Source organism: Gallinula chloropus, assembly GCF_964237585.1.
Source record: "Gallinula chloropus genome assembly, chromosome: 20".
Classification (NCBI taxonomy): Eukaryota; Metazoa; Chordata; class Aves; order Gruiformes; family Rallidae; genus Gallinula; species Gallinula chloropus.
In genome coordinates, this window is record NC_140105.1 from 393,621 (window position 1) to 417,593 (window position 23,973).

The 23,973-nt window shown below is 58.0% G+C and overlaps 1 protein-coding gene across 1 annotated transcript; it reads left to right on the top strand.

Annotated features, from left to right (window-relative positions):
- Positions 1–91: 91 nt before the first annotated feature.
- Positions 92–23,670, top strand: PIK3R5 (phosphoinositide-3-kinase regulatory subunit 5; the record flags this gene model as incomplete). Its single annotated transcript, XM_084273544.1, has 18 exons — positions 92–188; positions 8,002–8,102; positions 9,472–9,540; positions 10,301–10,439; positions 12,722–12,791; positions 14,065–14,239; positions 14,775–14,928; positions 15,411–15,494; positions 16,630–17,386; positions 17,485–17,638; positions 17,816–17,941; positions 18,193–18,318; positions 19,096–19,189; positions 20,402–20,478; positions 20,626–20,719; positions 22,188–22,270; positions 22,481–22,590; positions 23,529–23,670. 18 exons carry the CDS (start codon positions 92–94, stop codon positions 23,668–23,670), a joined length of 2,652 nt encoding a protein of 883 aa, XP_084129670.1.
- Positions 23,671–23,973: the final 303 nt, after the last annotated feature.

Here is a 23,973-nt window from a genome sequence, read left to right on the forward strand (position 1 = left end):
TACAGCAGAAGGGTTGGAGCCTTCCTTGCACTTAGCTAAGGGCACAGCACACTAACCATCTTCCTTCTTTCTCTTCAGGAGATGAATTAAAATGCAGCACACCACGTGCACAGAGGACAGGATCTACCATGCACTGGAGAGATGCCTACATGGGCTTAGCAGAGACGCCGTCTCCAGCAGATGGGCTGGTAGGTCACCAGTTAACCACGAGCTTGTTCTGTCTTTACATGACCTGCTGACCTGGGTAAAGAGCAAGCTGCTGGTGCTTCTGGAGGCTTGGAGGTCTTTTCTCCCTTCTGATGTTCAAAGTTAGAGGTGGGATCCAGCCTAGTCAGCCTTCCCAAGCCTTTGGTTGCAGTGGGAAGATGTACCAAGTCACTGCAGAAGTCATGTTAGGTCTCACATGTAAAGAGTCATCAGAGGAGCCCTGAGTCTTGCCGGTTGTTCATTCATGAGCTGGAGAGGAGGAGCCTTCATACCCCATGAGGAAAGGCTCCTTTGTGTAAGCAAGGCCTTGCCTTGCTCTGATGTGTAAAGTCCTCACAGCCTATGGGTGTAGTCTCTGTGCATTGTCAGAGCAAGGAGGTATTGTTACCAGTTTCCCTAAAACCCACATCAGATACCGTGGTGGCCATAAAGATACGAGCCCAGAGGGCTGGGGAGGGGTTTGGGGTGATGGTGGTGAGGGCAGAGCAGCACCAAGCAGGAGTGGTTTTTTAATGTCATTTTGACCCCTCCTCCTCATACCTGTGCTGGTGGGCTGCTGCTGAGCCCCTCCCAAATCCCCCTGTGGATGAAGGAAATAGAGTGAATTTGGGGGTATGAAATTCCGATTCCCTCCTGCACGTGTGTTCCCTTCTGCCTCTCCCTGCGCTGCCGGGGCGATGCCAGCTCCCCATGCTGGAGCATCACCCGGGGTTCGTGCCATTACCATCAGGACTCCCGGGTCCTTTTGGTCTCTCCATGTCCTGGGAAACAGGCCCTGCTTTGTGAGCTGTGTTCCCGGTTCCTGGAAGCACAGCCTCGTGCTTGGCACCACTGCAGCGCATGCCCGGAGGAGCCCGTCCCTCAAAGCCATCCACTGTGTGCTGCGTAACCCACCTCCCCCTGTAATTACCATTAATCAACTCCTGTGTCACTCACAAACTCTGCCCCCCTCTAATCCCATACCCTCGGTGCTGGTGTTGGTGTTAGGACAGATTTAAAACACGACTCCATAATGTTTCTGGCTCCTTAGTGAAGATGAGACGTGCAGGGCACAGGGGCTGGGCAGGGCTGGGCTCTGCTGGGGGCAAGGGGGGCTCTGCTGGGGGCAGCGGTGCTGCCCATGCCTCATTTCTAAGGCTTCCCCCATCTCTGCCTGCTGGCTCCCAGTCCCCTCCGTGTGGGTTTCGTGAGGTTTGGCAGGGTGACCTGGGGCGACCTTGGCTGCTCTGCACGTTGGAAAGTTCCCTCTCATCAGAAGCGTTTGTGCTGCTGCCAAACACTCTCCGGTGCGGCCGGTGAACCCCGTTTCCGCAGCCGCCGGTGGGTGTGATGTCAGTGCTGAGCAGTAGGAAGATGCACCAAGTCACTGGAGGAGTCAGGTTAGGTGTTATGTATGTAAAGACCGATATGTGTGCCCTGGGGTGCCGCTCCCAGAGACCCCCAGGCAGCGCTGCCTGGCTGGTGCCTTCAGGGCTCTTCGTGGGGGCTGCCCAGCCCCGCTGGTTTTCAACGTGCTACTTTGGGGAGCTGCTGTCTCACATCCTGCCCCTCACAGTCACAATAGGAAGTATTCTGCTATCCCAGCAGCACGTATAATTCAGGGAAAACAGTGTAATGCACGGGTGTGTCTGTACCCCTTATCCAGTGCATCCCACTTCTTTCCAAATCCAGAGCAGGTTCTGCCTCCCTGTGCTCTGAGCAGCAGTCAGTGATTGCTGCCCAGGACCAGAGCCAGGCTGTGACTCAGGGCAGGGATCTGTTCCTCACTAGCTCGTGAATCCCTCCATCTTGTTCAGCTGTGCAGTAGCCTTCCCCTTTTAACTTCTCATATCACTTCTGTTTCCCAGTTTATTCTCTCCCCTCCGTTCCCCTGTCACACCTTCCACGCTGCAGCCTGTTGGGATGACACTTTGCTGGATTTTTTTTTCAGGCTGAAGCTCTTTAGTGCTTTATTTTAACATGATGATTTCACAGGAGCGGGTGAGGTGTCACTTCTGGTGCGCTGCTTCCCCACCCTTTGTAAGGGACTGAGGAGCTCAGGTCTGTGAAGGCAGCAAAGAGAAGTGTGGGGGCTTTGGCCATCACAGATTTACAACCTGGATCACAGAATCACAAGGTTGGAAAAGACCTTTAACATCAAGTCCAACCATCCCTGTCCTGTGCTGACCCAGATCCCTGAGCACCTCATCTCCCCTCTGTTAAACACCCCCAGGGCTGGGGACTCAGCCCCTCCCTGGGCAGCCTGTGCCACAGCCCCACAACTCTGCCAGGGAAGAACTTTTCCCTCCCAGCTGAGCTGACCCTGCCCTGGGGCAGCTTGAGCCCATTGCCCCTTGTCCCATCTCCTGTCCCCTGGCTGAAGAGACCATTTCCCACCTCTCTGCACCCTCCTGGCAGGTCCTGCTCAGCTGCAGTCACCAGTGCTTACAAATCCTTGTGGGGTGGGCTCAGGAGGATGGGTCAGTCTGTGTTCAGGGGTGCCCAGGGACAGGACAAGGGGCCGTGGGCACAGACTGGAGCAGAGGAAGTCCCACCTAACCCTGGGGAGGAACTTCTTTCCTGGGAGGGTGGCAGAGCACTGGGCCAGGCTGCCCAGAGAGGCTGGGGAGTCTCCCTCCATCTCTGGAGCCATCCCAACCTCGTGATCCGGGGCACTGTCCTGTGCAGCCTGCTCGAGGGGACCCTGCTCTGAGGGGTGGGACTGGGGGATCTCCAGAGGTCCCTGCCAGCCCCCATCATTCTGTGATGCTGTGATCTAAACACCCTCACAGGGAAGGGACAGGGTTTGGGGTGGGTGTCCTGCAGCTTGGTCACCAAGTGAAGTGTAGTGGCTGGAAGACTCATGGCTCTGAGGGTGCTGGTTACTGAGCCCTGACAGTTTTACCCTGTGAACTGGTTTCTCCAGTGTGTGATGGGTTTCCTGGCTGGAGTCATTGCCTGGGCTGGGTGGAAGCGCTTGGGGTGGCTCCAGCCCTGGGAGGGGGGTCTAAGTAGCTGCTTGGAAATGGGAGCTGCAGGTCGGACTGCGGGGCAGCGCAGGATGCATCCCAGCGGGATGCAGTGACTGGGGGGCTCCTGTCGTGCCCTGTGCTGTGGGCACCTCATCCCCCCACTTCCCAACTGCTGTGGGTTGGCCCCTGCTCTGGGCAGCCCCCTGGAGAAACCCCCGTGTTCTGGTGAGACGTAGTGGAAACGGTGGGAGTCGGTCTGGGGGAGGGAGGAAACAGAGACGTGTGTTCTCCCCCTGTGTCGCTTGTGAGGGCAGCGGGAAGGGCTGCCCAGCCCCAGCCCCAGCCCCAGCCCCGTGGGCAGCTCGGGCACCGGAGGGTTCTGCAGCGTTTCTTTAGTTCTTCTTTTCCTTTCTCCGACTCGGCTGTTGCCCTCGCTGAAGAGCAGCAGAAGGGAAATGTCAACCTCTGAGGTCAGGAAGGAGCAGCTCTGGGAGGAGAGCATCTCGGTGCGCTTCTCAGAAAGGCCTCGCGAAGCCTCATCCTTCCGAGGCCGCCCACGGCCGCGCTCCGGGCGCTGCCGGCATCGTCATCGTGCCGATACCCATCGCAGCCAGAGCCTGCATGGCGCTCCTGGAGCGGGGGTCTCCCAGTGCAGGGTCCCTCCCTGGAGCCTTTGCTCTGTGTGTTCTGCTCTCCCAAAGGGTGGTTCAGCTCCGGGCCTGTGTCTGGTGCTGGGATAAGCTCAGCTCAGTCCCGCTTCTGCCACAGCTCCGTGTGCCACAGCCCTGCATCCTGCTCCTGGGGCTGCGACGGGCACCGGGCTGCCTGAGCTGCTGGGGGATGAAGCTGACTCATGTTCTGAGTGTAAAGGGAAAATAAATAGTGCTGAGCTGCTGGGTGGATGGGTGAGCGCAGGGCAGGGAGGATGTAAGCAGATTTTTAGCCATGGGGCTTCCTGCTGTCCTGCTGTGAGGTCCCTGGTGCCTCTTGTGACAGATTCTGAGCATGTAGGGGCTGGGAGGGGAGGTTCTGGTTAGTTTTGCCTGCACAAGGTGCATCTCACATCTCTGGAGCCAGCCATGGCCCTGCGGTTCCGTCATGAGCCGCTCTCCTTTGAGGGACGGAGCAGTTTGTGTGTGTGATTTTACTCCCTGTGTCCCTCAGCCCAGAGGCACCTGCTGAGCTCTGCGAACCCACCGTGCTACAGCCATAGGGAGCAGAGTGAAGTGTTTCCCCACCAACACGGGACTTGCCATCCCTTGCACATCCCAGGGCGTCCCCAAGCTGTGTGCTCCTCACAGGCCTGGGGCATCCCTCACATCTCACAGTGACTTATGTTTCTTTGGGCATGAAAGAGCAAGTGTGAAGTCCAGGAGAAAGCCGAGTTCCAGCTTGCTGCATCCTACCCTCGTCCTCCCCTGGACAGGGAGGGTGTCTGCCGGGGTCTGGTGCTGCTGGTTTAAAGCTCACCTGGCACAGTGGAGTGAATCCAGGTTGGGCTTCGTGCCTTGTGCTGCCCTGACCGGTGTAAAAGCTGCTCTCCGCTTGTCTCTGAGGTTGGTGTCCTGACCCGGGGTGGTGGGATGGTTCATCATCACACCCAACAGCGATGGACCATCGGCGCGGGCCCAGCGGGATGGAGGAGCAGCCACAGGTTAACCTCTCTGGAGGTGGTTTCTCTCCTGGCTGCGGCTCTCCCTGCCCTGGGAATGAGCCGAGTGCCGCTCCGCAGTCCTTAGCCGGCCCTGGGTGCTACCCCGGCACCCGGCTGCGTCCCAGGTGGGTGTGGGACACCTGCAAAGGGATGGGGAGGGTGCTGGCATGCAGGTGGCTGCTTTCTGCTCTTAGTGTCACTTTGGAGCCTTTGTTCCTGACCTGGGCACGTGAGGAGCAGCACCCTCAGCACCCAAATCCCCTTTTTAGTCTGGATACAGGGACAGATTTTTCTCCCCATGGCTGGAAAGCGGCTGCTGGTGACCCAGGCTGTGTGTGTAGGGCAGGGAATTCCCACCCAGCTCTGGTTCCCCATCCAGTGCCTGGTGGTGCCCGGCACTTTGTTTATCGTGTCTGGGGTTTCCAAGATGCATTTTGTGCCTGAGGCTGTTTTTAGCCAGGACACAGCTGGTTCCGTGTGTCTCTGCTTAGTGCTGCTTTGCCAAGCTCAGGAGCTCAGAGCCTGGCATCCTGCTGCCTCCCAGCAATCTGGCTGGATCCCAGGGTACTCCCAGGGCCTCACTGTGAGATAAACGGGAATTCTGCTTGGAGCAATGTCATTGAGAGATTCCTGGCTGCATCCTTGTGCTGTTTCAGCTCACAGTGCCTGTGCAAAGACCCCAAAATGCATCACTAGACCTCAGGTCTGAATTGTATTTGTAAGATGCACGCCCCCCCCCCCCCCCAAGCCCCTGTCCCTCCTCCCTGCCTGCTGGCTTTGCCCCATCTCCTGCTGGGGGAGCAGCCCAGTGCCTCCCCCTCTGCCCCATTCAACACAGAGTAACCCAGCGAGCTGCTGTCACCGCAGTTCCCCCCTCCCTCGCTACAAGCCAGAGGAAGAGACGAGCCTGCGTCTATTTGTGTTTGCGGTTACGCTGGCGCAGGAAGCATCCTCCTCATCTGGTGATGCACCGACGCTGCTCAGCTCCGCTGCTCTCCTGGATCCTGCCCCGTGGCCGGGCAGCCGTGGTGGGGCTGGCTCCTCCCGGGTGGGATAACAATAATCCCCCTGGGATGGGTTGTTTCCAGGCACCACAGGAGCCTGGTCCCTCCTCACCGAGGTCAGCAAAGCTCCCAGCAGCTCTGCAGGGCTAGTTGTTTCCTTGGCTGCTTCACAGGTCCGGGGCTTATCCTGGAGGATGCCACACTCTGGGACAAGGCTGATTTACCTGAGTGTTGTGCTGGAGCTTCCCCAGGCAGAGCCACAGCCTCGTGCCATCGCGCTGGCTCGGGGAAACGGGAGCATTGCTGGGCCGTGGTGGCCATGCCTCTGCTGAGGAGGTATCGCAGCCAGAGGTTGTGCTCTGGGTGTCAGCAGACCCAGTGGTGCCAGGGGTACCACAGGCAAATTAAAAATCGCAGCTGTAATCAATGGCAGGTTCACCTGAGCTCCTGGAAGCTTTCCAGCAGGACCTTTTTCTGCTGGAAAACATTGGTTCATTGAAAGTTGTACGGTAGTGGAGGGGGAAGGAGGGCTTTTCCCTGGGGGATGGCTCCTGTCCTGTTAATTCAGCTACAAGCCACAGAAATAATGTGTCCTGGTGAGCAAGTGCTGGTCTGGGGGTGGTTGGGGGGTGTGTGTGAAGGAAGTTTTGCCACTTCCAGTGTTAGTCTTGCTTGTCTTGGCATTGTCCTTCGCCCAGCTGGGCCACAGCAGGCTCTTCCTCTGCTTCAAATCCATCCTGCTTAAGCCCTAGAAGGTGTGTAAAGGTATTCTTATGGCATTCAGATGTCTGGGTGTTTGATGGATTTGTAGCCTCTGCAGTTGGGAATGAAGTTTGGGGGATGAAGAGTGTGACCTGGGGGTTTGTGACGAGGCTGTGCCCTTGCCAGCTCACAACACTGTCTCTTCCTTGTTAGCCCCAGCACACATGGGCTCTGTTGGTGTTTCCACGCTCATTAACAGACTGTGAGTGAGCAGTGCCTGGATTCGGATTTATTTTCCCTCTCTGCTCATTAGCCCCACTCCAGGGAGAGATGTCCTGTTTCTCTTGGGTTTGCTTTTATACAGAACCTGGGGGATCTGAGGTGCCAACCACCCCTGAACCATGCCACGGGCTGTGACTGAGCTGGGTGTGATGTCTGTGCTGCACCCACCCCTCTGGGAACACCCGTGGTGATGGGGGAGATGCAGACATAGACCCTTCTTGGGTATTTGTTGGGCTGTTTGCCTGACATTACCCTGTGAGTTCCCTCCGTGGAGCTGCCTGCAGTGCCTGGGTCCCGGGAGGGAGGAGGAGGAGATGCTGCTCACTTCTTGGTCGGCGCCGCCTCCTCCCCTGGGCTGCAGGGCCGGGATGAATGAAGGCGCCTGGCAGCCCTTCACACATCGTTTCCTCTAAGACCATCTGGGAGGTGGCCAAGAAAAGCCTCGGGAAACACCTTGGGCCATTGTCACTGTTTGGGTCCCAGCCGCCAGAGGCAGATGGCCCGGGATGGAGACCGGGGGGTGAAGGACTCTCTGTCCTTTTGCACGGCAATTCTCCTCTCTCTGTCTGGCTGAGCTCCGGGTTTAGACACGTGTAATGAAAGCTTGGAGGTGGTAAAGAGATGGAGTAAATGCTGGGCCAGCTTAACAGCGATGCTGATGTGATGCTGCATCTTCAGTGCGTGGGGAAGCTGGTTGGGGGATGCAGCATTTCCCCTGATGCAGCTGGAGGGGCTGGATGTGTGCCTGATGGGGAGCTGAGTTTTGCAGGGTTTGAGTGGGTTTATGGCTGGGACACAGCACAGGGGTGCTGAGGCCTGGGGGCAGCAGGGCAGGGGGCTGAGCTAGGGGGTTTTCCATGCTCAGGCAGACCAAAGCCATGCCGTGCACATCCCTCCAGCCTCTGCAGTGGGCATGTGGCAGCGCAGGCACCCCAGCGACCCACATCCCTGGGGAAGGGGCATCCCACCCAGCTCTTGCTGGTCTGCATGAGCACCAGGGTACTCAGTACCAAGTGATGCCACAGGGATAAGGCCGTTTGGCGAGGTCAGGTCTGTGTGGAATGAGGGCACAAGGTGTTTTCCCTCTGCTGTGGTCTGACCCAGACAGCAAAACCCCTTTTCCCTGACCCCCTCTCATTGTTCATCCCTCCTGCAACCTTCCTGTGTGTCTGTGAGTGACGGTGGCTCTGTCCCCCCGCAGCTGGGCTGTGCCTGAACTGCTGGAGTCTGCAGGAGCTGGTGAGCCGAGATGCCGGCAACTACCTCATCCTGGTGGAGAAGATCCTCGTCAAGGCCAGAGAGGTGAGTTGGGGACTCTGAAGGGACACAGGGCTCCAGCACTTGCCTGGAGCAGCGTTTTGCAGAGCTCAGCGGGGATTTGAGGTCGTGGTAAATGATTGCTGGAGCACGGGAGCTTGGGGGTGGGTGAGACGGGGTCAGCGGGTCCGAAACGCTGCTGGGGGCAGCCCTGTGTGCCCTGCTAGCTTTCGGCAGGTGGGATCCATAGGGAAAGCCCCTGCTCCATGCCTGCTCTCCAGGCAGTGCCGCAGATCCGTGGGGAAGGGGTGTGATTCCCCAGGTCACGGGGCTGTGTGGATGGAGCCGGCCTTCCCCAGACCTTCCCCTGGCAGGAGCTGGGAGCTGCTGCTCCAAATCACAGCAAATTGAAGGTTTCCTGTTGTTTTTGATGGAAACTTCACCATGGCTCTGCCAGGCTTCCTGCGGGGCTGGGAGCGGAGCTGGGGTGCTGGGGACCAGGGGCAGCCCCGTGCAGCAGCCTGGCACAGGGGCATCAGGTCGGACACGGCGGGAGGCAAAACCTCTGTGGGGTTGGTTGTATCGGCGTGTGGCGGCTTCGTCGTGTGCCGGAGGAGCTCGAGGCATGGTTGGGGAGCAGGGTCACCCCGGGCTGCGGCTGGGGAGGCCTGGGAGGAGCCCCTGATGTGGCAGGAAGCTGTGATGTGTTTCTTGAAGCCTCAGCGCTGGGATGGGTGTGATGGGGAAATGCTGCCTTGGGTTTTTTGGGAAGGAGGCTGCTGGGCTGTGGAGCAGGCACAGGGCAGGGTCGGTATGATTTGCTTTAATCCTCAGGTTGCTTTTTTTTCTTGTTTCTTTTTGCTAAATCGATCTAGCAAGTGTTTTATTAGGGCTTCACCTGGGGGTTCATTGCACTTGGTGTTGTGCTCATAAACATGGGGAGAGAGTGTCCGCAAGTGTGTGCGTGAGCCATCGCTGTGTGAAATGATTCTGCTGGCTCTTCCTGGCAAAGGCTGGGACAAACCTGTGGTTTTCACCATGCTGCCACGTGTTGCAAGCCACTTGCAGGGTTTGGGCTGGCTGCTTGCTCCTCCAGACTGCCTGCTCTGAGCCTTAAGAGAACTTCATGCAACTCTGCAAGGATCAGGAGCATCGGAGGACTGGGAGCTTGGCTGCATCTGGCTTCCCAAGGCTAAGGCAGAGCAGCCGTCTGTCCTGCTCTGCCTGTCCCGTGGGTGTGGGTTACCAGGGCTCTGGGGGTTGTTTTCCCATGGAGGCAAGGGGATCTGCTGGGGATGGTGAAGTGATGGTGCGGGTTGGGCGCTCGGCTGCACCACCCGGGAGTCCCTGGTGCCTTGGAGGATGCTTTTGGGTAGGGCTCAGGCAGCCCAGCTCATCCTTCTGTTTCCTACAGGTGCAGGAGAAGTGTGAGTACAATCTCGTGACACCCCTGGCTCTGCTCTTCTACTCTGCGGTCCTGTATGTAAGTCCTGACCCTGTTGTTCCTAGCTTGATCCTGGGGAGCCGTGGGGAGCGGGGCCCTGGGGAGCTGTGCCAGACGGTCACTGAACTCTGGGTGGCTTTCATCTGAAACGTGGTGGGCTGTGATGAGAAATTCATTGCAAAGAAATGAAAGAAAGGGAAAAAAAACCCAAAACTGTATGAATCTACAGGGATTGAGACCAGGCAACCACTGTGCAAGCCGGGGGATGAAAAACCCCAGAGCTGCAGTGGTTTTAATCTTTGGGTTTTTTAAAGATGAGCCAAGCAGCAAAGGGACAGACAGTATCTCTGAGCAGGGAACAGAGAAGGCAGATTTGTGTTCATTACCCTTCATACTTCTGCAAAATGCACAGGCAGCATGAATGAAGAGAAGGAGCAGAGCCCTGGCAGGAAACACTTTTTTATTAGTAGTATTATTAGCACAATGCATCGTTATCCCAAGGAAATCGTTGCTGCCAGAGCTTGTGACAGCCCGGGCTGTGGTGTGGGGTCCATCCCTGTGGATCCATGGTGGTTAGAAAGGAATTCAAATACAGGCTCTGGGACGTGCTGCCCAGCCGGGACGATGGGAGGGCACAGACTGGATGGAGCTTCCTCGGAGCTGGGGATCCCCTGGCCCTTCCCTGGGACAGGATGGGGTGTCGCGGGGTGAAGCTCTGCTCCAGCCCGCTGCTGCTCCCGCTCCCAGCCTGACCCTCGTATCCTCGCTCCCTTCCCCAACCGTGTGTGTGTCCCCCCAGGCTCCCCACTTCCCACCAGACTGTGACCTGCTCCTGAGAGCTGCCAGCGTGTACCACAGCTTCCTGACCTGGCCCGTGCCCTACTGCGACGTCTGCCGCGAGCTGCTCAGCTTCATCGGCGACGAGCTGAAGGCGCCCGGTGAGTGCCCCTGCCCCGCCGCAGGGCTCCCCTGCGCTGCTGCCCCGCAGCCCCCCGCTGCCCCGTGGCTGCCTCCCACCCCGCTTGCTTCGTGGATCCCTTGAGCGTGGTGTCCCCTTTGTGCATCCCAAAGCCCAGCCTTTCCAGGGTGGCTCTGTGCTCATCCCCTGGGTGATGTTTCCATGGTGATCCACCACAGGGTGAGACCAGGGTCCTCGGGAGGAGCTGGGGGCAGGTTGAGTTTCTGGTGGCTGCCCTGTGTGGCAGTGGGAGCATCCCAAGGGCTCCCTGCCCTGGACCACTGTGCATTAAAAAAACATGTAACTATTTCCTGGCTGCCTTTCAGTCTGAGGGGTCTTTTCCGTGGCAAAGCACGTGCTGGCTGCTCCTGCCCAGCCCTGGGCTCTGTTTGAGATGCTCAGAGGTTTAACTGGGGTGGTAACAGTGGGTCCATTCATCGGCATCAAGGTGGCTGGAGCCTTGAACCTGCCCTTGCGTGGAGACTTCCAGAGGGCTGTGTGACTCCCCAGCTCACTCTTCACAGCTGAGACACTGCCCTGTGACACGGCTTTGGGCACATCTGTCGGCAGCAGCGGTGCTCCTCTTAATTAAGAGCTCCTCAGAGATGTCCCGTTGTTCCCAATGGAGCAGCTCTTCCAATTATTTCTAAAAGGCCGTTTCTCCTGATCTCCTTCTGGTGGCTACAGAGAGGTGTCATCACACGGGACGGATCTCAGCCCTTGTTAACCCTGTGTGGGGCTGTGGCAGTGGGAGGGGGGAGCGCTCTGATGGGTATGTGGCTGTGGCTGGGGTTGCTTCCCCCCATCCTCAATCCAGGCAGCTGCTTTGGGGAGCCCTGGCAGGGATGTGAAAAGCAGGGCCATGGCAGCTACATGCTCCAACGGGAGCTCCTAGGTCCAGGTGGGATGAAGGATGCTTTCAGAGGAACAAAAGCATTAAAGGAAACCCCCAAACCAAGGCCTCTGCAGCACTGGGGCTGGGCTGGCTGATTGAGCCCCAGCTCAAGGCTCCACCAGCAGCAATGCCCGTGGTACCAGGCAAGGTCTGGCTGGGCTCTTGTGCTGTGTCCAGCCCCAGCTCAGAGCTGCAGTGTCAGTGTGACCGTGGGGATGCTCGTCCCACACTGCTGAAGCTGTGGACTTCCCCAGCTCTTTCCTGGTCATTTATTGCTGTGACACTGGCTGGGGATGTGTTTCACAGACCACTGGGAAAGCCCCAGTGCTGGGGGGTAGGTTTGCTACATCCTGTCACTGGTGCCCGGGGATGCCTGAGCTGGGGACTTTGGTCCAAAACCTTTTCCCCTCCTACAAGTGTGTGAGATTCCCCCACCCTTTCCAAAAGATGCTGTGTGGGAGGCACTGGCCTGCCGGGGTGGGGACCCGGTGCTGTCCCTTGCTGTGACCTCTGCCCCAGCTGGAGCAGAGGACCGTGGAAAGGTGTCCCCTGCTGGAGAGCTGGCCAGGACCTCACCGTACTGGGTGACCTGCTGTGAGGCTGAAGCAGAAGCTTTTTATTGAGATGAGTGTGAATATTAACTGGGACCAGGCAGCCAGCAGTGTTTGCTCGGAATGTAAAAGCTTTTTATCTGCAAACTGGGGCCGGTGCCTCTGCAAGGAGGGTGAGTGCTGCTGTAACCAAGGGCCTGTGACCTGCCCATGGGTGCTGGGGCCCTGCTCTGGGTGCTGAGCAGCAGCTGGGGTTGGGATGTGGCTGCCTGCTGGATCTTGCTGATGCCATAAGATCTTCCTGAAGATGCACCCCAGTCCTTCTGCTCTTCGGGGTGACACGGGCTTTGCTGTTCCCACCCAGTCCAGGTCCGTCTGATGTCATCTGGTCATGGGTTCTGCTGGCATCCTGGGACAGTCCCAGGGAGGCATCCAGGGATGTGGGCTGCCCACACCAGCTCTGTCCCTGCTGCCCACACTCAGGGCTCCATCCCTGGGGAGGGAAGGTGGCAGTGACCCGCTGTGCCTGAGCGAGATCCAGGGCCTGGGGGCTAAAGCAAGTGGCAGAAGCTGCTGAACGTCATCCCTGTAATTCATGTCCCACATCAGCAGTGGGGCAGAAGGGACTGGGCATGGAGCAGCTCTCCCACCCTCTCCTTTGGTTGCTTTCCCATCACTTTGGGCTTTTACCCAGCGCCCATAAGGGCTTTTGCTGCTGCCGTGCCCGCCCCGGGCAGGGGCTCAGCCAGGTGAGGACCACCTTAGGAGCCAGTCTGCAGCCGTGCTGTGCCTCATGGTCTCTGCTCTCTCCCCCAGGGATCTCCTTCCAGCGGCTGGTGAGGACGGAGCAGGGGCTGCCCGTAAAGAACTACCAGAGCTCCACCGTGTAAGTGTGGCCGCGGGTGCTGCTGCCCCTCGCTGGCATCCCGCTGGTGCAGCCACCGGCATCTCAAAGGTGCCGTGGGGGTGCTGGGAAAAGGAGCCAGAGAGCTGGGCTGAGCTGTGGGAAGGGATGGGAAAGTGGCTGTTGTCCCTCAGCCCTGGTTGCTGCAGAGCTGGGTCAAAACAGCCGGGAAGGCAAAGCCTCCTCCGCAGGGAACTGCTGATCTCTGCACAGCTGGAGGGCGGCCAGGAGATGCTTTGATCTGTGTGCTGGGAGCCAGAAACAACCCATCCCAGCACAACAGTTACTGAAAGCCTCCGAGCACAGTCAGACTTTGCACCTTACTCAGGACTGAACGCTTCCTCCTGCCAGGACACCTCATTTGTAAATAGGGAAATGAGCTGGGGCAGCCTGTGCCCTTCCTGGCTGTGGTGCCAGCCCTGAGGACAGCCACTCGTGCCCAGCCACCTCCACTCTGTGCAGAGGGGCTCTCCTGGCTTGTCCCTCACGCTGTGACAGCTCTGGATCTGCACCCGTATCCCACCCAGCTGCTGTGGTGCTTCCCCAGTACAGCTCCCTTGCTCCACATGCTTACACTGGTGCAAGTGCAGCCACGGATGGCTGGCAGCAGGATGGTTTTGCATACAGAGCCCTGACAGTCTGGCACCACACTGCACACAGGCTGAGCTGGGCCTGACTGACAGCGTGTGCCCACTGCCCTGGAACGGAGCACACCAGGGCACACCCTTAATTCAGGGGCAGGTTCTGTTGCTCTGGGGGGTGGGCTGCTCTCCTCCCTGGATGAAGCAGATACTCTTTGGGCTTGGGAATGCAAAAGCTGTGGGTACTCGTGTTGTGGTCCAGAGCAAAAATGCAGCTGGAGGATGTGGCTGTTCTCAGAGCCCAGAAGTGATGCTCTGACCTGCACCTTGCAGGGGAAGATGTTTTGGGGCCACTCTCATTTCCTGTCCCCTTATTATCTTTGCTGAATTGTTTGGACTGGAGCTGGAGCTCTGCCTGAGTGGTTATTGGGCTGGGGATACTGCAGACGTAGAGGGGAGATGGTGCCAGGGATGGTGCTGAGGGACAGGATGGAGGATGCTCATCCGTTACCTGTTCCCCGCCCGTGGCTGGCACTGCAGGGTGGGTCTGGCACCCCGAGCCCCTCGGCTTGTGACTAACCTGGGAGGACACTGCCACCTAGTGCAGCTCTGTTCCGTGTGCCAGCAGCGTCCCATCCTGGCTGCCCGACCCAACGCCATCCCCTTGTCCCCAGGACCGTGCTGCTGCTCAACCGCTCCGAGGTGCAGAGCGAGTTCCTCTCCATCGCCGAGAAGCTGAGCACCAGTGAGCACCCGCAGCGTGCCACGCTCATCGTGCTCCTCAAGCATCTCTACCAGGCCAACTTCGGGACCCACTGCGACCTGGACAGCCTGCACCACCTCCTGAAGGTAGGCTCGGGGCGCTTCGCCCCAGTGACGCTGCAGTGCTGGTGGGACCAGTTCCGTGCTGGTGGGACCAGTTTTGTGCCACTGGTGGATTTTCTGACCCAAGCAATGTTTGGTTAACAAACAGAAGTTCTGATGCCAGTTCTTGCAGGAAAACTGCACGTCTGTCCCTTTGCCTCTCAGCTTAGACCTGGGATTTATGCTTCTGTTTGCGAGGGGGGGGCTGTCACTCTCCTTTTACCCCTTTCCCCATCCCTAACCAGAGAGAAGAGCAGCCCCTGGATTTGAAATGCAGCACAAAAAATGGTGGTTTGGCCAGAGAAACACTTTGCTTGAGTGTTTGGGGCAGGGGCAGAAGTGAAGAAGCCCCTTGGCTTGTTCAAACACCTTCCTTTTTCGTTGCAGAAGTTTTATGGGGACTCGGGGCGGGTGGGAGGGAGAGAGATCTGCCCAGTTAGTGACCCTCCCCAAAGATCTGTGCGTTGCCTCTGCGGAGGGACCCCCCCTCCATCTCTCCTCCTGGCTCTGCTGCCCCCAGGCCAAGACGCTGGAAGAGCTCTCCGAGATCTACGCCAGCGCCGCGGACGCGCAGGAGGCGGCAGCCGCCAGCAGCGACCCTGTGGCAGCCCGAGAGCGGCTGCGGGCTGCGCTGCGGGACATCGCCGGCGCCGCAGCCCTGCCTGTCTTCGCGGGTGAGAACCCTCCTCCACCCCCTGCCCCTCTTCCCCCCTGGGTTTTCTACCCCCTCCGTGCCAGATCCCTTTGAGCTGCAGAACCCTCTGTAGTGCTGTGACAAGAGAAAAACAAACCCCAAACCCACCGGCCCAGGTCCTGTCTCTGGACCATGTGATGAGCCACAAACTGCTTCTCATCTTTCATTAGAACAGAAAATAAAATTAAAAACCTTCTCTGGCCTTTGTGTGTGAAGAGAAAATCCCGAATCAGAACCTGAGGGCAGCAGGGATGCCTGATGGCTCTTAGAGGTGTGACATGTCCCCTCATCCCAACTGCATGGGACTTCGCAGGGATAAGGACAGCAGCATCGTGCTCTGCATGACCTGGGCTGCCCAAAACATGCACATGGGGTGGGCAGCGTCTCCCAGCAGCCAGCAGTGCTGTCGGGAGCGGCACAGGGATCCCTGCAAGCTAACTCCTCTCTCTCCTCTCTCCCCAGGCGAGGCTCAGCCCCGCAAGCTCCACACCATCCCCATCCCCGCTGCTCGCTGCTACACGTACAGCTGGGATCAGGATAACTTTGGTAAGCAGAGGGTTTCCCCAGTCCTTCCCAGTGGGATAGGAGCTCCCTGCTCCCTGTTGCAGGGGTGACCACTTGGCCGGGGCTGCTCCATGCAGCGGGGACATGGGGGGTATGAAACAAACCTCAGCCAGAGCTCCAAAGAGCCGTCACAAACCGGTGGGGTTGGAGGAGGGTTAATGTGGGGGGTGCCACTGTCCCCTAGATGGGAGAGGATGTGGGCGTCAGCTCGGGCACAACACTTGCTGTGATCCCAAGCAAAGCCCTTACCCGAGAGTGGGCAAAGGACGCCTGAAACATCCATTGCCAGAGACAAATCACGCAGGGCTTATCATCCCAGGGAACGCTGTGCCTTGCGTTAGGCTGGAAGAGGTTTGTCACACCCCAGTCTAGGGGGTGGAGACCTTGTTTGGTAGCAAGCTGCTCTGCGTGGAGTAAACCTCGCTTGTGCCCTGTCAGTAATTGCTTCCAGAAAAGCCTGACTGCCCGGGGATGTCGGGCTTGGTGGGGCTGAGACCCCTCGGGCACTGCAGCTCTTCACCGCCTGCAGCAGTGGGGAGCGGGTGGCTTTGCTCTCGGGTAGCTGCAGCAGTTTTGCAGGGGAAGCAGCAGCTTCCCCTTCTGCTGAGCCGGTGGCTCTGGCTTCCCCATTCCTGGAAGATCTTTTCTGTTCCTGTGTTGCTGCTGGTGGTCCCAGCGAGCTGGACCACAGCTCTGGTCTGGGCTTTTCCCTGAGTCCAGCCTTGCCAGGAGGCCAACCAGCTGTGGGGTGATGTGGGGTTTCGGTAGCCAAACACCCGCTCTCTTCCTGCCCTCCAGTGGAACCTGGATCGGACACGAGTGTGTTGTGAGATCTGTGTAGGAAGGAAGCAAAACCCCAAGTGGTGTTTGCCTCTCGAGAACCCAAACAGAATGTGACCTCAAGGAGAGAAACATGTTTTGTTTTGCATTGTGTCTGAGCAGCTTATAGAACTCTGAAAACATTCAGTAGGAGGTTTCCAGCTCCTGTCTGAAGCCGTGCAGGATCAGGGAGCACGTTGCCAACGCTGTAGCAGCACTGCTGTTTGGGGTCACCACGTCTCCAGCGGCTGTGCTGGAGCTGGTGCCAGACACTGTTTTCCCTCCGGTTGCCTTTCAGATATCCTCAGTGATGTCCTCAGGAGAGAGTGCAGCGTTGTCGAGCCCATGGCCTCGGAGAATGAGGAGGAGGACGAGGAAGAGGAGGAGGAGGTGGAAACCGACAGCTGCTCCCCCGAGCGGGACTCGCTGCTTTCCCCCATCTGCTCCATTTCCAAAGACTCCGTGTACTCGGCGCTGTCGGAGGAGGGCTGCAGGCCCTCGCGAGTGTCCTTCTTCAGCACCTCCAAGGACTCCATCTCGGAGCTGACAGTGGTCTCCAAGAAGTCCCTGAAGTCGTTTGTCTCCAGCCTGAAGGACTGCATGGACAGTGGGTACGCGGAGGACAGCGACGAGAGCTCTCTGGACCTGGTGGGCAGGCCAGAGCTGAAGGTGGAGAAGACCCACCACAGATACCGACAGACGCTGACCAACAAGATCTACAAACTGTTCAAAAGCAAAAGCCACCTGGTCTTAAGGAGGGACCTGAAGGACTGCCAGGACACGGGCTCGCTCCCGCTGCCCCTGCGCCGGGCCGAGAGCCTCTGCGCCCCCCAGGCCAAGCACCGCATCCCGGCGCGCTCCCGGCGCGCTCACTCGCTGCCGCAGCACGTCCTGTGCCAGAAGCTGCCGGCCCAGCTCGCCCCGCGGCACCTCAGCCTCCACCGGCGGCCCTTCCTCAGCTACGATGAGGACACCAAGGTGTCCACGCTGCGCGTCGTGGTCTTCGGCTCTGACCGTATCTCAGGGAAAGTGGCTCGAGCCTACAGCAACCTCAGGTGAGCCGGGCAGCACAGGGGACCCAGTGCAGGTACCTGGTCCTGCTGGGCTGGGCCGGAGGGCTTGGCTCACTCAGCCCTCTCCTACCTTCTCCCAGGCTCAAGGAAAGCACCTGCCCCTCACTGACAAGGTACTTCAAGCTGCAGTTTTTCTACGTCCCTGTGAAGAGGAGCTGCTTGGCTCCATCAACCCCGCAGATGCCTCCCTTCCTGTCCCTGGGGGACCCGCAGCTCCGGGGCTCGGCACAGGCGGTAGGTGTCCTGGTCACCATGGGGCTCATGGTGCTCATACTGCTTTGCTTGGCCCTGAGAGCAGTGTACAGGCCAGGCCAGGCCGAGGGGCACGCTGGTGTCTCTTCCACCAGCCCCAGGCACGGGGTGAGGAGCCTGAGGGGTCTCCTGATGTGACCCCGGTGTGTCTGGTTTCAGGATCCCCCTTCGGCCAAGGTGGAGGGCAGCACCAATGACATCTCCCACTACATTGGCATGTTGGACCCATGGTACGAGCGCAACGTTCTTGGGCTGATGAACCTGCCCATGGATGTCCTGTGTCAGGTACGTACGTGCCAGCTGGTGGGACTTGGTGCTCCCCTTCCCCCAGGTACGGGGCTGCTGAGCAGAGAGCTGCTGCTTCACACTGGGCACCGCAGTCCTTTCACAGCAGGCTGTGCTGGGTGGGCACAGCCTGGAGATGGGTGGTCAGGAGGAGGGTTTCTGTCCCTGACAGAGAGGGACAGGCAGTTCTTGGCACCAGGCTGGGGGGACTATGTACCCCACCAGGCTGATGACTTACTGCCTCGCTGCAGTCTGCCAAGCCAGAGGCTGAGCTGCAGGAGGACTCCCAGGAGCAGCTGCCCATCCTGGCCGACATGATCCTCTACTACTGCCGCTTCGCCACACGCCCCGTCCTGCTGCAGCTCTACCAGACAGAGGTAAGCAGAGGGGGCAAAAGGGGGGTCTTCTGCCTCTGCCACCGCAGCAGGACCTGCCCGTGAAGTGGACGGGGCTGTGGTACAACCACCACGTGCGGGTGAGGCTGAGCTCGGTCTCCTCCCCGGGTGCCCGTGGTGCTTTGGCTGACGCTCCAGGCTCACGGGTTGAGAGCACACAGGTCCTGCCCAGACAATCCTTAAGTGACACAAGCAGTTTTCCATCCAAATACCTCTCCCCATGATACAGAGCGACTCCTGTCAGCACTGACAGGTTGTTCCCATGGCTGAAAGTCCCCCTTGTGCTCTGCTTCCCACACCAAGCCCCTCCACGAACCCTCTTTGCTACACCCCACTGCGTGCCTGGGGTGGACGTGGTGGGGACAGCTGAACATGCAGCTGCAGCGACTGCTCTGGTGCTGTGACATGGGACCAGCTGCCGTGAGCAGAGTTCCTGCTCTTGGTGGGACCTGCCTTGCCCAAAGCGATGCCCAGCCCCTGCTGCCAGGCTCATCCTGGGGTTTCTTTCAGTGCTGGGGAGTTTTCTTAAAGTGAAAAGTGGGGGTTGGGGCTTTTTCACTGCTGGTGATCTGTTAAAGCAATGGGAAGTACAGCTGAAGGCAGGTGTCACCCAGCAGCAGTTGAAATGTCTATTCTGGAAATGTGAAAGGATTTTCCTAAACTGGCCTGGTCCCTGCAGAAGGGAGCAAGGGGGTGAGCATTGCCAGGCATGGGCTGGGTCTCCTCACCACCATGTCTTCCCTCCTTTCCCTCTGGCAGCTCACCTTCATCGGGGGAGAGAAGATGACTGAGGTTTTCATCCATTCCCTGGAGCTGGGACACTCGGCGGCCACACGGGCCATCAAGGCCTCAGGTCTGTAGCTGCTTCTGCACCCGCAGCCCTGGGGTGGAGGTCTGCAAGCTGCTGGGCTGGGAGATGAAAGGGGGGCTGGGGGGAGCAGGGCTGAGAGGGGTCTGTGCTGTGGGCAGCGACCCAGATGCCTGGTGAAGGATTTGGAAGCGAAGGGTCGGTGTTCTTTCACTGCTCTCCAGGAGTGAAGCTGCGACCACACAGTGTTGTTGTTACTGCTGGTACTTCTGAAGTCTGTTTGCAGTAACACAGCCTCAAGCTCATTTCCTTCCTCTCATCAGCACCTGGCCAAGTGCAGCGTGTATTTTCCTTTTTGCTGCTTTCTGTTGTCGGGCTCTGTCCAGGAGCCATTTATTAACAGCCTCTTTCTGTTCTCCTTCATTGGCTGGGCAGAGCAAGGTTCATCGCGTGCTCGCTGTCCTCCTGCAAGGGACACCCAGGAGCTTTTACACCAGGGATTTATGAAATTAGCAGAGACAAGCAGCAGTGGCAGAAGCACCTGCCTGCAGCGTGGTCTCGGGCTCTCCTGGGTCCAAGGACCAGCCGCTGTCTGGTGGGGTGCAGCTCGCAGAGACATCTCATGGCCAACCGACGACACTGCATTCAGACACCTGGCCTGATGGTTTTAGCCAGTTGTTTTCCATGATCCCTCCTGGTCTTTCTGAACGGAACACATAGAATATCTAAGATACCCATCCCACCCCCCCTAAATACAGGCTTGGCCAAGCCCTCTTCCCAGTAACTCGTGAAGCCACCGAGCTTTCCTGACTTGGAATTCGTTTTATTTTCCCTGTGGGTCTGGCAGCACAACACTTACATCTGCCAGAAATTACCCATGGTGGTGGTGGGGAAGTTAGTGTCAGGCACAGTATTTCAAGACTAATTTAATGTGGGCACAAACATGCCTGGAAAACCAGGAGCTGGGTTTGTGATGGGGCCTTTTTCTGCTCCGTGTTTTCCCTGGAGCGCTGACCCCTCTGCACTGGCTCTGCCAGCGCTGCTTTCAGCTCTGCTGAGCTGCTTGTTCTGCTTTGTGTTGGAATTCTGCACGGGATTAATTGCTTTCTGGCAGCTTTTAAGCCGAATTCCTTTTTGCCCTGTGTTCAGCAAACCATGGCCCCCCCCTTTCTGTGGCACCGAATGTGCTGCTGTACCGGCGGCTGAAGGATGGGAATGAAAAGCCACCGTGTGACGCTGACTCCTTGTTTTGTGCAGGTCCAGGCAGCAAAAGGCTGGGCATAGATGGAGACAGAGAAGCAATCCCACTAACACTACAGATCGCCTACAGCAAGGTGAGCATGGGGGGCAGAAAACATCTCAGTGCTGGGCAAAGACGCGTGTCCACTGGGGGAGCCAGTCCAGCCGCGTGGGTAGCGGGGGAGGCGGGGGAACGCGAGCCTGGAGCGTGGCATCTCACGGGCTTTGGCTGGTCTCTGCAGACAGCCGTCAGTGGAAGAAGTCACTGGAATGATGTTGAGAAGGTCTGCACATCCGTCAACCTCAGCAAAGCCTGCAAGAAGTATGAAGATCTAGGTGGGTAGAGGCGGGTTTTGGGCTGTGTGTAGGGACCAGGGGGAGGGACTGGTGGAGTAAGAGGACAGTGTGTGTCCTCTAGCTGGAGCAAAACAGGGGGGTGTGACATGGGAGAAGATACATGGAGGGTGCCTGGTGTTCCCTGGGACATACTGCGTCCTTCAGTGTCCTTAGCACTTGTCATAAAGCTCCCAGCAAGGGATGTGGGGTGTCCATTAGGAACATCCAAACCACAGGCTGGCTGCTGGAGAGTGGTGCTTTCCAGAACAGTGCTTGTTTAGCGAGGAGGAGACAGGAAAACCTGTTGTTGAATGAAGTAGGGACCAAGGGAGAGGGTGCTTGTCCTGCCATCCACGCAGCTTTCAGGCGGCCCTCGCTAAGCTGAGGCTTCAGCCTGGTTTCCTTCCTGCAGCTCAGAGACGGCTGCCTGCCACGTGGGCTTGTTTCATAACCCTTCCTCTAATCAGGTTGCTGATGGGGTATGAATAAGGTGTCGAGTCTTTTAAAAGCAGCAATAGGTTTGGCCTGTGTGTGTATTCAGAAGCAATACCTACCTGTTGGTTCTTGCTCAAGAGCTGCTGTTCTGGAAATTGGGCGCCCAGTTCTGAGTAACCCTGGGGTGGTTGCAGTTCCTCTTCCCCCGAGCGTGTTGTTCGCTGCCAGGCGTGTGGTTGGCGAGCGGAGCAGTGGGGCCAAGCGGGTGATGCACCGAGCAGCCAAGGCAGGTCCCACAGACCCCGCGGAGCTCAGGCGAAACCCCTGCCTCTCCCCTCCTTCCTGCTGCTCCCCCACGCACGGAGCTGTGCGGGGAGCCCTGGGAAGGACCAGCAGGAATCGATGTACTGGCCCGTCTGTAGGTTCTGAGTCGTGTCTTTCTGTGCTAGGCCAGGAGCTTCGCCTGCCCGGCCTGGGCAGGGTGGGTGTGCTTTGAGGGGTGACCTCGGGCTATGCTGGGGAGAAGCTTCTCCCTGAACCTCTTCCTTCAGAGAGAAACCCAGTCCCTTGGCTGTCTCCGTTAGACTTCACAGTGAGAGGTTTGGCCACAGGATGTCACTGCAATTCCAGGCACAAAGAACCATCTCTGGATGGACTGCAGGAACGGCCTCGGACAGTGAGGACGGGTTTTATCCTGTGCAGGTCCCAAGATAGGACGAGGGGCAATGGGCACAAGCTGGAGCAGAGGAGGTTCCATGGGAATATGAGGGAAAACTTTCTCACTGTGAGGGTGACAGAGCACTGGGGCAGGCTGCCCAGAGAGGTTGGGGAGTCTCCTTCTCTGGAGACATTCAAACCCACCTGGATGTGTCCTGTGGGATTTAGTCTGGGTGACACTGTTCTGGCAGGGGGTGGGACTAGATAATCCTTCCGAGGTCCCTTCCAGCTCCTGATGTTCTGTGGTTCTGTGATGACTTGGGCTCCTACCAGCAGCCCAGAAGCTCCAAGTGATCAGAGTTTTCTTTCATTACAGCCTCAAAGACAGAGTATCTCAACCTGACCATGACAGAGGTGGTCAAAAGGCAAAACTCCAAATCCAAAAAAAGCTTCAATCAGGTAACTCAAACCACGGAACTTCTGCATTTGGTGAGAGGGTGGTAGCCCGACTCAGCTGGGAGGGAAGCAGGCCAGGGGACAGTTCCTCCTCGGCGGGGTTCCGTTTGCTGTTGGCCATCAGGCCTGCCTTAGGGGTGCCCAGGTCCCCCGCTCCCCTTCCCTGCCCTGAGCCTGGCAGCTCCCTCACTCGGACTCTTCTTCTATCAGCAGATTAGTGTGTCCCAGATAAAAGTGGACAAGGTCCAGATTATTGGTGTCCAGTCGTCCTTCGCTGTGTGCTTGGACCAGGATGAGCAGAAGATCTTGCAGAGTGTGACCAGGTAGGAGCTGCAACGCTGCGGTAGCAGGCTGCCTGCTGCAGTCAGTGTATCCTGTGTGTAAGGACCTGTCCATGAAGTGGCCAACGGAAGGACAAGGTCCTGAGCACCGTTGTGGACCGATGCCCAGGCTGGGTGACACAGCTCCAGGCTCTGTAGCGCAGCTGGGCTCAGGTGGGCGGATGGTCCTGCTCAGATCCCAGCAGTAGTTCACTTTCATGACTGCTGGAGATGGCCTCCAGCCAGCTGTAGAACTCACAGCTCTTTTGGTGAGACCAGAGGAAGGGTATAAATGAGGTGTTTGGAGAGCACTGGGCATGCGAACAGAACCTTTGAGTTATAAACCTCCTGTACCACCCACTGCAGAAGGAACCTGTGATCTCCATGGGGGACACAGGGGGGTAGAGCAGGAATTGCTCATTCCACTCCCCATCCATCAGGTGTCCCCAGGGCACCATGCTGGTGGAATGTGGAAACTCACTACAGGCAGCATGGTTCCTTGAGCACAGAGAGATCAAAACATCGATCCACAGCTCTTAAGAAGGTGCAAGCATTTCAGTTCCTGCCTCAGAGAGAGCAGAACTGGCCAGGTTGTGCTGCCTCCAATGGAAGAAAACATTTCACATCTTGTTTGGAGAGGAGGGCTTTACTCGCTTGTGGTGCATGTCGGGACGCTCGTGGGAGAGCTCAGTGCACGCAGGGGAAAAGGAGCAAATTCCCTGTCCCCAGAAGCTGAGGGATGCAAAAGTTCTCATTTCCATTAATGAGCTTCAGAAATTGCTCCTTATGGATGCTGGCTCCGGGTCCCAGCTTAAGGACTCTGAGCACCCCTAGTCCAGTGCTTCTAAAGACTCTGCTGATTCCTGTTTGCTTGCAGGTGTTCCTGCAGCTCCCAGCCACACACCTCACATATATCCTGGTTTCTCTTTGTTGCCCTGCAGGTGTGAGGTCTCTGTGTGCTACAAACCCAGGGACAGCAATCGCTTTGCACTGAGAACATCCCCTGTGCCTCCCCAGGACCAGTCTGAGCTTCATTCCCTGCTGTGTTTACCCATTGCCACCTTCAGTGGAGCACTGCCATAGAAGAACCTTGTGTCCTCTCCGACCACCCACGTGTCCTCCCACCCAACACCAGTACAGGCTCAGGAAAAGGAAGGTGACTGCCCTCCTTTGGGCTGGACACCTCGCTGTTCATGTCCAAGACGTCCTGTGGCCAAAGTGTCAGCGTGGTGGCTGAGCTGCTCCTGGTCTGGGCTTAGCCCATCCTTGGGAATGTTTTCTATCGTGCTCTGGTTTCTCTCAGGGTTCCTCAGCAGTGGGGGGGAAAGTGGTTCCCTTGGGATCTCCACCTGGTTCAGCAGACTGCCAACTCACTCTGGGAGGGTG